The 11,987-nt window shown below is 36.2% G+C and overlaps 1 protein-coding gene across 1 annotated transcript; it reads right to left on the minus strand.

Moving 5' to 3' along the window:
- Window positions 1-8,442: 8,442 nt before the first annotated feature.
- On the minus strand, window positions 8,443-11,202 carry LOC143448546 (uncharacterized). Its single transcript, XM_076948345.1, has 11 exons — window positions 11,059-11,202; window positions 10,862-10,989; window positions 10,154-10,257; window positions 9,948-9,972; window positions 9,734-9,798; window positions 9,632-9,665; window positions 9,461-9,513; window positions 9,237-9,368; window positions 8,945-9,051; window positions 8,732-8,862; window positions 8,443-8,564 (listed from the first exon to the last, which is right to left on the minus strand). Exons 1-11 carry the CDS (start codon window positions 11,200-11,202, stop codon window positions 8,522-8,524), a joined length of 966 nt encoding a protein of 321 aa, XP_076804460.1. The 3' UTR covers window positions 8,443-8,521.
- Window positions 11,203-11,987: the final 785 nt, after the last annotated feature.

The following is an 11,987-nucleotide window of genomic DNA, read 5'->3' on the forward strand; positions in this document are numbered from 1 at the left end:
TTCACAGAAAAACAAAAATTCCTCTTTACTGTTTTCAAAATGAGCAAAAATTGATGAGCTTAAAAAATTGATCAATAAGACAACAATAACAGACACAGGGACATAATAATACAAAACATGAAAAATGTAAAGTCTCTGTCCACTAGGCTATTATAAAATAAAAAGTACACATTGTACACACGAAATCATCTGAAATGACATTACACACCAGTTTGACCTGAACTAACCCACACCTGCCACACACACAATAAACATTGCTGAAACCACTTCAGCATTGTTTAATTTAATGATGATTAATAACCTATCGAAATGCCTTGCTTGGTTGAGTTTTTAACCTGGTTAAACAATCATTTTAATGTAAATTATGCCTCAGTGGGATGCGATAAAATTTCCTCACACAAAATGCTTCTAGACATTGATAAAACATTGAAAAAAACATGCAAAAGTGGACAAATAAAACACAAACAAATGGATGCAGCATCAGGATGAATGGTTTGTAAATGTTTTTCGATGCTAATTTTTCTCCAAAGACTACTTCAAACTATTTAGATTTCCTCTATAGGAGGTTTAATGCAACCGTCATTGAACATTGTCAATATCGCTTTCCAGTGTGGATAGTTTCATGACTTCGCAAATTTTTCTTTTGAGAAAAGGAATGCTGACACACTTGGCAATAATAAGATCAATCTCCATTGTGGATCCTCATATGAGCTTTTAAACTGTGGCTTTGGGTAAATGACTTAAGACAAACTTGGCATTGATAAGGTCGTTCACCAGTGTGGCTTCTCATATGACGTTTCAAATTACTGCTTTGAGTAAATGACTTTTCACATAACTTGCAGTGATAATTACGCTCTCCAGTATGAGTTGTTACATGAGTTTTCAAATTGCTGCTTTGGGTAAATGACTCGTCGCACACATCGCATTGATATGAGCACTCTCCAATGTGGCTTCTCATATGAGTTTGCAAAATACTGCTTCTGGTAAATGACTTGTGACAAAATTGGCATTGATAAGGTCGTTCACCAGTGTGGCTTCTCATATGAGTTTTTAAACTACTGCTTTGAGTAAATGACTTTTCACATAACTTGCAGTGATAATTACGCTCTCCAGTATGAGTTGTTACATGAGTTTTCAAATTGTTGCGTTGGATAAATGACTTGTCGCACACATCGCATTGATAGGGTCGCTCACCTGTGTGAGTTCTTAAATGATTTTTCAAGTGGCTTTTGTATTTGAATAATCTATCACAAAATTTGCAGGAAAAATGCTTTTTTTGTCCTTCTTTGTTGAAAAATTCTTGTGAAATCCCATCACTAATTGCTTTTAACAAAACGTCAACTTGCATTCCAACTACTTGACGATCCATTGCGTTATTATTATACAACCTTATAACCTATTTTCTGAAAAGAACTTAAAATATTTGAAGGTTTTATTGATAGGAGTAAACTCATATAATGTGTACCTGTTGTAATAAAAATAATTCATCAATCTCAATAATTGTTTTCAAAATTAATTACAAAGTAAAAAAAGCAGTGACTGTCACATATAAAAATGAATATCAAAAAGGTTCCCTGTAGTTTGCAAACTGCCAATTTGGATAAATGACTTGTGACAAACTTGGCATTGATAAGGTCGCTCACCAGTGTGAGTTCTCATATGAGTTTTCAAAATTACTACTAACGCAAAATGCCTTGTGGCACACATCGCATTGATAAGGTCGCTCTCCAGTTTGAGTTCTCATATGAGTTTGCAAACTGCCAATTTGGGTAATAGACTTATGAGTTATGACAAACTTCTAAAGACTTCTGCGTAATTTCAAGATGCAAAATATACGAAATCATTTTAATGAAATTACATACAATAAACCGTGCTCAGTTCACTTAAAAATCTTAGAGCAACACATTTAGCAAACTTTGAAAATTTGAACAATCCGAGCAGAGTGTAGTAACGGAGACTTATAAAAATGAATCACGCGATTATCGTGTAAAGTAGAGTTTAAGGCGAAACAATTCACGTTTTACACTATTCATGGCCGGTAAGCGGAATGGGCGAATGATTCACCAGTAGAATACTAGCAAGCCGGTGTGCTCCATATCGCCTGCTGCCAAAGTTTTTGCATCCGTAGCCATCACCAGTTATCGCCCCAATCCAGCAAAGTCAACATGCGTTTTTCGAGCAAGCCGAACTCTATTACATTGTAAATTTCCAATTGCGTTTTCCACTACCTGCATCGTACATTAAATTTAAGAATTACTTGTTTAAAAGTGTCTGGTTATTCGACGACGACGAGAGAACGAGAACCGTACTGGTGCGATCCCGACAGAAGTCTGCATTAGTGCATATCAAAACCTGAAAAGAGACAGGGATGCAATGACCGCGAAACTGCTCTGCCGAGCAGTCATGTTTTATAACATAAGAGGTAGTAACACCAAACATCCAAAATCATACCTAATAATCTTAATCAGTGATATGAAAAAAAACCCTAATCTCAAACAATTTCTGTAATTAAAAAAGTTACTTTCCAGAAGTCAAACTTTCTCCAAAAATCGATCAAATTTAACCACAAAATATGTACAATATAGGTTCTTGACAACCAGCATGCTATTATTAAAAATCATATTCATAATATATTGCTTAACCTTAGTCTATTCTAGACACTGTATATTAAGCTGTAAAATAAGTTGGGGTATCTATTATGTGGTAAAGAAGTGACAACATTTACCCAACATTTTATGGCTTAAAAATCGGTTTTCTGAAAATTGACATGCTAATTTTTTACATTCGAAGAATGGATTATTTCACTTTAATTGTTTCAATTTCATTAATTCATGTGAAAAACATTATACAACAAACATATTACATTTGATCAATGATGAACATCACAACATCATATCATGACTTGAAGGAATAAATCACTCCGGACATACATTGCAATTGGCAATTAACCTGGAGAGTTAAACTTGTCACGAAATCATAATTATTTTTAAAGGTAAAGACGTGAAAACTAATACAAAGTGTAATTGTTGTGCCGGCAATGAAAGGATTGGCATTTGGCAACCAATTGTAATCTTTTGCTATTTAGGGTTTACATTTGCCACAATTCCAGTTACCATTTGCTACATAAAGTTAACAGATGGCTACTGAGTGTAACAATTTGCTAAATCGGATTAGTATTTGGCTACCCACGGTAACATTTTGCCTTTTCCAGTTACCAATTGCCACAAAGAGTTAACCGATGGCTACTGTGTGTAACGATTTGCTAATTAGGATTATTATTTGGGGGATCACGTCAATTGACCGTGAACAAATTCAATTGGTCGTGATCAACTGACCTGCAACAAACTGGCCGGCGATCAAATTAACCGGCGACAAATTGGCCGGCGATCTAGGTCAAAATCTCAGTGCCCCAAATTATACTTAAAACCAAAGCCGCAAAGAGAGGGAAGGCCTTTCAGCGCGTCTGGTGATGGCTACTGAGAATAACCATTTTTACCATAGTTTTTTTTACCATAGTTTTTACCATAGTTACCATTTTTACCGCTAACCCATTTTTACGATATACAAAACTGGGCTTCATAAAATGTTTTGCAACAATTTCGTTGTCTTTATGATTGGTCGATTGCTTGGTGAATTAACACAGCATCACACAATTCTGAAAAAATGAAAAATGATCAAACATTATCAGCACTAAATTACCTAATATCAAAGTTTAGTTTTTCGATGTATAATTTCTACGTATAATCTGTAGAAACAGCAATGTATGCAATTAATGAGCGCAATTAAACCTTTGTTCACACTTCTATTGTCTTATACTTTCAACTACGGTACTCGTAAAATGCACATGTGAAATTTACTATCACGTCACAAAGAGGGCAAGGTAAAGTCTGTGAAGTGTCAGTTGAAAAGCTTTGACTACAATCTAGTTTGAAGTGACTAAATTTTAGAGATTGAATTTAAACCTTTCAAAAGTGATAATCCAGTTTGGGGCTTACTATTCAGCCCACTTCTGTGGAAGCAGAAAGAGCATTCAGTGCATGTGGACTCTTTGTTACAAAACTCCGGTCCCGTCTACAGGATTCCACAATTGATGCATTGTGCTTTTTAAGCAGGGTTGCCATACCGTCCTTATTTCTAGAATTTATCCTTATTTTAAAGGTCCGTGTCTTAGAAAATATGTTTGTGCTTTTTTCTAAGAAATGTCCTTATTTTCACTTTCGTCCTTATTTTTTTAGGAACATTGGTTGCTTTCTCCTGTTGTACACTGTTTAAGGTGGTATTCGTCTTTCAATTTCTAGTCGTCCTTATTTTTGAGTTGAGACTGATGGCAACCCTGTTTATAAGGAGGGCGTTGCAGAAGCAGTGAACATTGAATTTGAGTGTTTTTTCTCGCATTCGCTCGTACTGAGCGTGTAAATAGATCTACAATAAAACTGTGTAATGACGCGCATTTCACGCAATCCTCGTGAAATCGATTGTCTCACTTTGCAGTTATTATCCGGTTAACCGGTTAGATAAATTCCAAATATACGGATATATCCGTTATATTTCCTTTCAAGAGTAAAGTTAATGTGAGCGGCAAATGCTGAAAATAACTCAGTCTCCGGTAAACTTACTGGCAGCTTTTTAACTAAGGTCAACATGTACTATACTGTAGTTCTTTGCAACAAACTTTGAAACTAAAATGTTTCAGACATAACCTTCTTACTTCGCCTTCCCTCAGAAAACACAATGACACAGTGACGCGACTGGTTGCTGTATAATTGTATATGTTGGCAGAAAAGTAGAAAACAGACCTAAAACGATGCGATAAAACAATTAGATTGCGATAATTAAGTGACACCATTAACGTGAGAGTCAAGGGAAAACAGTTTGATGTAGATAAGATTGAAATCTGCTAATATTGAACAATGACAATCGATGTAAGCTGTAAGCTAATCCATTGACTTTTAATCGCTTGTTTTGGACTGGGTAAGCCATTTTTAAAGTTCACTCGCAAACAGAAGCTGCTTTCATGTAGTTGCTTACGGAGATCTGACTTTATGATATGTAGAACGTCTTGAATTTTGGTATCTCAATCATTTAAAGATGCACTTGATAATTTTAGGATAACTCGGTACGCCTCATAGGCAGCGTGATACGTGATTGAAACTTCTGAAAACAAGGTACTTAAAATCGCACATTTAGAGAGTTTTCGACACCTTAAGCAACCTTCGTAAACTTCTTATTGGTCCAAACAAAATATAATATTATTGGCAAAAAAATTAAATATTAACTTAAAACGAAATTTAAGAAATACCTTTGCTGTGTTTGTAAATGTAGATAAAGCTTTTTGTTTTGAAAGGGGAAAGGTTGAAGGGCTTATTACATCCCAACTGAAATTTTATCAGGGGAAGTCCTAGCGCAGAATTTCATCGTTCAAAATATTTTCAACGCTTTAGTATTTCGGAAAAATCAATCATTGCAGGAGTCACGCTGCATTTTCATGGCTATTGTTTCTACTACAAGGAAAAAGGTCCTGATCCTTTCTGCATATGGCACCGCACCTGAGCCATTTGCTGCAGCTTTCAACATTTAACGCAGAAACTGGCAGATTATACACATTTATAATGAACGACAGAGATTATTCAATCAACATTTTTCATCATTTATTACTTCTTAAGAAATTAGCATCATATGCCCGGCTACAGTCGTTCCCTAGAAACCAGTATAATTCCAACCGCAATTTCACCAATTTTAACGCAACTTTTACCCAAGAAATAATAGCTTTATAGTGATCATACTTTGTACATTATGACTAAGCACCTGACAACTTTCCTCAAAGAAACCTTGAAACTGAAAAACTGTTGCCTCATTCAGCAAAAGCTATTTCGTTTGAGAGTAAAACTTGTAGCTATACAAGCATAATTTAAACACTTATTTCTGGTAAATTTTGTAATCTATGCACAGTAGTTCGGTTTAATTGAATCATTTTAAAATAATCTTTCACTTTAACTTGCTTGCCGACGTTTTCAAAAGTCCCAATTTAGTTAAATTTCGGCCATTTTTAAAAACCATGGTATTGACATAAACAATGTCTAACCGGGAATGCGCTTCAGCTTTCTCCGCGTAAGGCGTTACAACTGCTCGATCGTGAGATATATACAACGTAACACTTCAGGTCAAGTAGCCAAGTCTAAATCAATGGAATCACATTGCGCGGTCCTACTCATATATAGGCTCCTCAAACTGACACAGCATTTTACACATGGTATTAATATCGTCAACCACAAAATAACTAATAAGTTATATGTTTGCTAAATTTATGTTTTTTCAGCAGACAGTCAGCTTTGGTCACAATATTATCTCAAATATCGAGCAAATTTAACCACAAAATATGTACAATATAGGCTCTTGACAAGCAGCATGCAATTACTAAAAATCAAAGCGTGCCTTTGATTCATGATATATTGCTTAACCTTAGTATATTCTAGACACTGAATATTAAGCTGTAAAATAAATTGTGGTATCTACAGTATTATGTGGTAAAGAATTGACAACATTCATTCAACATTTTATGGCCTCAAAATCAGTTTTCTGGAAATTGACATGCTTATTTCTTACATTCTAAGAATGGATTATTTCACTGTAATTTTTTCAACTTCATTGATTCATGTGAAAAACATTATACAACAAACGTGGTTTTTCTTCCATTGTCAAAATATCAACAACAAAAGATGTAGACTTAAAATAATTCCTTTATGTATACATAATATATTATTATACCAGTTATACCTGCAACTTTCTAATAAAATAAATACCATATACAATTGCAATAAAGGTATAAAAATACAAAATAAATATTTTATGTTTAACACATTTGGTTCATATTCAAAGTCGTTAATTTCTTTACTGATATCACCTGTACAAATTAACTTATGCATTTACTTTGGGTTTTTTTAGCCTATTGGGAAACATTATACTGTACTCTAACTGTTTTTGAGCTCTATCTGATCAACGACTATGGCTAACTTGAAAATAGTTAAAAAACGATAAAACTTTCGGTCCAAGCCACGTGTGTTCCTGTAGCTGCCTGGCAAGCTGATCATGTAACTGTTCTTCCAACGAAACGTGATGCGTTATATAGTCAGTTCCCATTTGACAATACACTGTGGGAAAAAAATGACGACAAATGAACCAATATCTAGAAATAGGTTACTCGGTTTAACAAAACCATAAATTTTACGAATTAAATGAGACAAATAGGGCGTAAAGTTAATTCACCGTGGGATACTGACCTAACGATCGAAAACGTTATCAATTATACCATGGTGAGTTTAGAACAAAAGAAACTAAGATAAGCGCCCTAGAAAGTTAATGATGCAATGCCTTATGCAGCTGACGCAGCAGGAAAGCTTTGTTCTCACTGACTTTTAAAAAATGTTGAAAAAACTGTAAAACTTTCGGTCCAACGTCCAAGCCACATGTGTCCAAGCCACATAGTTGTGAGAAATGAGAATAATGACAACGATGGTTTGATTTATTGCTTTTGACTGAGTGAGGTCATACCCAGCTTTTGTTTCGTTATAGGACTTGGACATTTTGATTCAATTTAATTCGTCCAATTCATTTCAAAGGCCCTGACTCTCTGTGGGAAGCCTTTCCACTTGACTAAAGAGCTCACAATGATTAAGCCTTAGTCTTTTTGTATTGAGCGAAAAATCGCGGAAATTGTGGTTGTTATCGTCTTTATTAGCTCATTATTTCTCTCTATGACGTGGGGCGTCCTTTGGTAAAAATTGATTTCCAGTATGTCGGCTCTAATGGACGGTCTAACCAGCAGGTGGTGCATAAATCGCGTAATAATGACGATTCAATGATGGCAGCTGAAAGCATGTTTGCGTCAGAAGAGAAGGTGACGTTTTTTTAATTAAAAATCAGTTATCAATGGATATGAGATAGTTAACAGCTTAACAAAAGGCAAACAATACGTCAATGTAATAAGTTTAAATCAGGTCATACGAAGTGCAAGCACATTATCGCAGGCAAACGCGAGATTTCCAATTTGAGCAGGTTTGTAAATTGCGTCGGTCGGCGATTGGTGACGCAATCTATCGACAGAAATTTCCTTTTTTAAATTTTCACCGCTAACCTTTAGCACCATCATGCGGACGTTCCAATAAAGTGAGACGCTGCATAATATGCGGGGATGAAAGTTTCAATGTTTCCAATCTCTTAGTAATTAAGTTCTTATGGCGAAGATGAAGGGCTTTTAATTTTTTTTGCTCCGGAAAATTCACAGGAAACCTCGGGGACTCTACCAGCTCCATTATTTTTGCCAGAAGAGCGATTATTCTTGAAACTAGGCCTAATGGACGAACACAGTGAACGACAATTTTCTGGATGAAACAACGACTTTCTCCTCGTGATCTCAAAGCTGTCCGTCCTAGTCACAACAACTAGTCGTTTGTGAAAGATTTTATTCGACACGAAATGAAAGATTCGAAAAGGAAAATATTTGAAAGAAGCATAAACAATGACGTCACAAGAGGTCTCGGGGCAGTCGGTTGCTTGAGGATAGATTTCTATGGAAGCAGAAAAATTTCATTGCGTAAGTTGCATTTTGGCTCACAGCTGTGTTAGACCTCATTAAAAGCTTAAAACTGACAAGGGTCACCAGGGCATAGAAATAAACCAACAAGCCAGACTTAGCAGGGCAAGCTGGTGACTGGAACAAACTTTCTGATAAGACCTGAATTTATCCTTGAGCATTATGGCGCTACGATTCTGGAATCGATATTGGTCGAGGATCATCGCCCAACATCCCTTGCCGTACCTCCGGACCCCTTTGATCAAGTTCTCCTCCTCCCAGTCTGTCCAAGGCTGAACAAAATTTTGAGAAAATTTTATTTCCATGCTGCTCCGTTTAAAATTATAAGATTTCCACAAAAAACTTTTCGCTTACTTTCTTCGTGCGAGTTTTCGAACGACTCGAAGCGAACAGAGGAGTCGGATCTTCTTCGTCCCACTTCATGGCTTCCCCAGAACCATCCCATATTCTCCGTTTTCTCACTTGAAACAAAGGTGGTTAATAATTCTCATTGTTCTTTCATTGCACTTGCACTTGCATTCAATATTCGTGCCTCACCAGTGGTCCAGGACCCATGGGCTGGACATGTATTCTACTAACACTGGTCATATGGTAAATAAATGTAATTGTTTATTCGCTCGACTGATAACCACATGCCGGGACTTACCCTTCTTTGCCGATTTGACAGGACTCAAAGTTTTCCCCCCACTAACAGGACTCATGTCAGCTTCATTGTCAACGAGCAAGGTCTCCTTGGGTTCCGAATTATTTGACAAACTGTTGCCACTTTCACGAAGATCTTGCAAAAATTTTTTTGACCAACTCAAAATTTGAATTATTCTCAGCATAATATCTCATTTACATTGACACTAACAAATGGCAATACCCTACCAGGTGGATTGTCTTCATTAAGGCTTGTATTTTCCTCTAATAATTTGTCGTTCCTGGGCAATAGACATCTTACATCACATCTCTTTTTTTAATAATATATTTAATAAGATACGCACTTTACAGAAATGTGTCAGTTTTATAGAAAATAGATAGAATAAGAAACCGACATACTTGTTGATATCTTTCAAGCAAATTGTAGGAGTGCCTAAATAACAATTAAAGAACATTGTGATTCAAGTAATGTGACAAGTTTTAAAAAGAAATCTGACTCACTTGACGTAGAAGCAAAGGTATCAGTGCCGTGGGATAAAGTAAATGATGAGCTGGATTGTTCCAGTCTATCGTCAAAATAGATGAAAATAACATCGCATTAATAAGGTTAAGAAAATAATTTTTACCGAAACTTATGAAACCGCAAAAAATGGATAAATAAAAACTTGAGTTTAATTTAGAATTAATCTCATAGCTCATAAATCATAACCTGCACCTTTCAGATGACTTTGACAGCTTTCCTGCACAGAAAGGAACACATGACACAGAATATAACAATTAGGCAGGAAAATACTTCACTGGCAATAACATGTTCATTGGTTCCAGGCCGATTCAACCCACAAACTATTAAACTAAGAATGAATTTAGGACGACCCAACCAACGACCATGGGTTGAAATGTCCTAATCATCACCAAACATACCTGATGCTTCCAATTTGTTGAAGGCATTTCTTTGCACTATCCCTTGAATCACAACTGATCCACCAGACACTAAAACATCGCCTTTTTCTTGAAGAGTTCTCCATCTAAACATATATACATAGCAACATGAGTATGCTCTATGTAAGTCATGTATCATACCAGTGTTGTATTGACTTGAGTCATCTTTAGTCACATTCTCACTTGACTTCACTCGAGTCTGGTTGACAGTCAAGACGGCAAAAAATTTTAAGCAACAAAATCAAATGTTTTACATTTTCAAGTAAAAAATATTTTGTTACATTTTTAGGTTAAATAAGTTTAGGTACAAATAGGTAATCAGATATTTTTCTAAGAAATTACTCTTCTCCAAAAAATATCAACCAGATTAATTTGGAAAGAGCCATGATGCTTTGATAACCGGTTTAACGCAAGGCATAGTATGACGTCAGGAAAATCTTCAAGTCTTGAGTCACAACTTGAATAGACTCGATGACACTCAAGTCGTAAAGAAGACTTGGCCACAACACTGATGTACACTTCCACATCAGTTACACGCGGGATAATAAGTGCAACAATAATCATTGTAATGAGGGAATTGATGTCAAGCATAAGCCACATCAACATCAAATTAAAAAAGTGCCAACTGGTAATTACAACTAAATAAACACAGAAAATTATTCCGCAACCGGGAAGTGCAATAAATGTGACCTGTCTTTGAGATGAGCTGGTTTCCGATACGGCGGGAAGTCGAGATGATCGAATATCTTTTTCCATTTGCCTCGACCAAACCTCTTCACTCCAGTGATGAGTTTTGCATCCGACGTCGGAGAAAACACCTGAACGAGAACAAATTAACGATAAGAAGAAGGTTGGTTGCGTCCGTGTGCTCCGTCTCCTCAACTCACATGTTTTTTTCTTTTCTTTGCTGCGACGTAAACCTTTGTACTCAATTTATCAGCGGGTCTGTATGAGAAATAGTGGAATGACGTCACGATGACCAGTTGTACACAAAAACTCACTACAAGCAAATTACTTCTCGTTCGTGTCATTGTCTATGTTCTCAGCGTCATCTTTCGACTCAGCGATTTCGTTTTCCTTGTGAGGCGACTTAGCACCGTCATCTTCATCTCGTGCTTTGTTTGATGATGTCACAATAGTTTGGTGATCTCTGTGATTAAACAAAAATGCTTCATTACGAAACTATAACAGAAAATCAATCTGTACAAGCGAGTAGCACGCGACGTGAATACTTTGTTATTTCTTTGTTGGAATCCTCAAGCACCGATGCGTGGCGATTGGTTGACTCTGCTTCTGACCGGACAGACCTGGGACTGCAAAAATCGGTGAGAATTTTTTTCTGTGGCCAAATAGAATTCGAACATAAAAGGCAGCACCCAGTGACTGGGGTTGCTCTGCACCCTCACGTCTCTTCCTCTTGCTTCCACGGCACACTGACCGTGGAAGTAGGACTGATTGAAGATTGCTCCTCATCAGTGATTGACTTGTTCCTCGTCGCTCGAGTAGCATCCGTTTCTGATGCAACATATTTCATGATTTCTATGTTATCTTGCTAATAACAACCAAAGCATTTTGAACAAACGATAAGATTTGGAATTTTGGATACCTTTAACTTCGATTCTTCTTTCATAATCTTCAACAATCTGAAAGCAAAGATACTCTTTAATATGCAGTGCAGCAATATATTACTAGGGCCATTTTTATTTTGACCTAAAAAAATTTTTTTTACTTTATTTTTATCAAATTTTGACTTTATTTTGACCTAACGAAATTGCTTATTTGTAGAGGACACAGTTCTTCCTCCAGTTACCCAAAC

This window comes from Clavelina lepadiformis, chromosome 3 (assembly GCF_947623445.1).
Source record: "Clavelina lepadiformis chromosome 3, kaClaLepa1.1, whole genome shotgun sequence".
Taxonomy (NCBI): domain Eukaryota; kingdom Metazoa; phylum Chordata; class Ascidiacea; order Aplousobranchia; family Clavelinidae; genus Clavelina; species Clavelina lepadiformis.

What these genes read in the sequence shown, in the direction of transcription:
- LOC143448546 (XM_076948345.1), bottom strand. Translation starts at nt 11,202, where the DNA reads ATGACACGAACGAGAAGTAATTTGCTTGTAGTGAGTTTTTGTGTACAA. An exon ending in CTGTCAAAGTCATCTGAAAG is followed by an intron (nt 9,799 to 9,947) that starts GTGCAGGTTATG and finishes TTTTGACGATAG; the next exon opens with ACTGGAACAATCCAGCTCAT. An exon ending in ATGCTCAAGGATAAATTCAG is followed by an intron (nt 8,565 to 8,731) that starts GTCTTATCAGAA and finishes CTGCTTCCATAG; the next exon opens with AAATCTATCCTCAAGCAACC.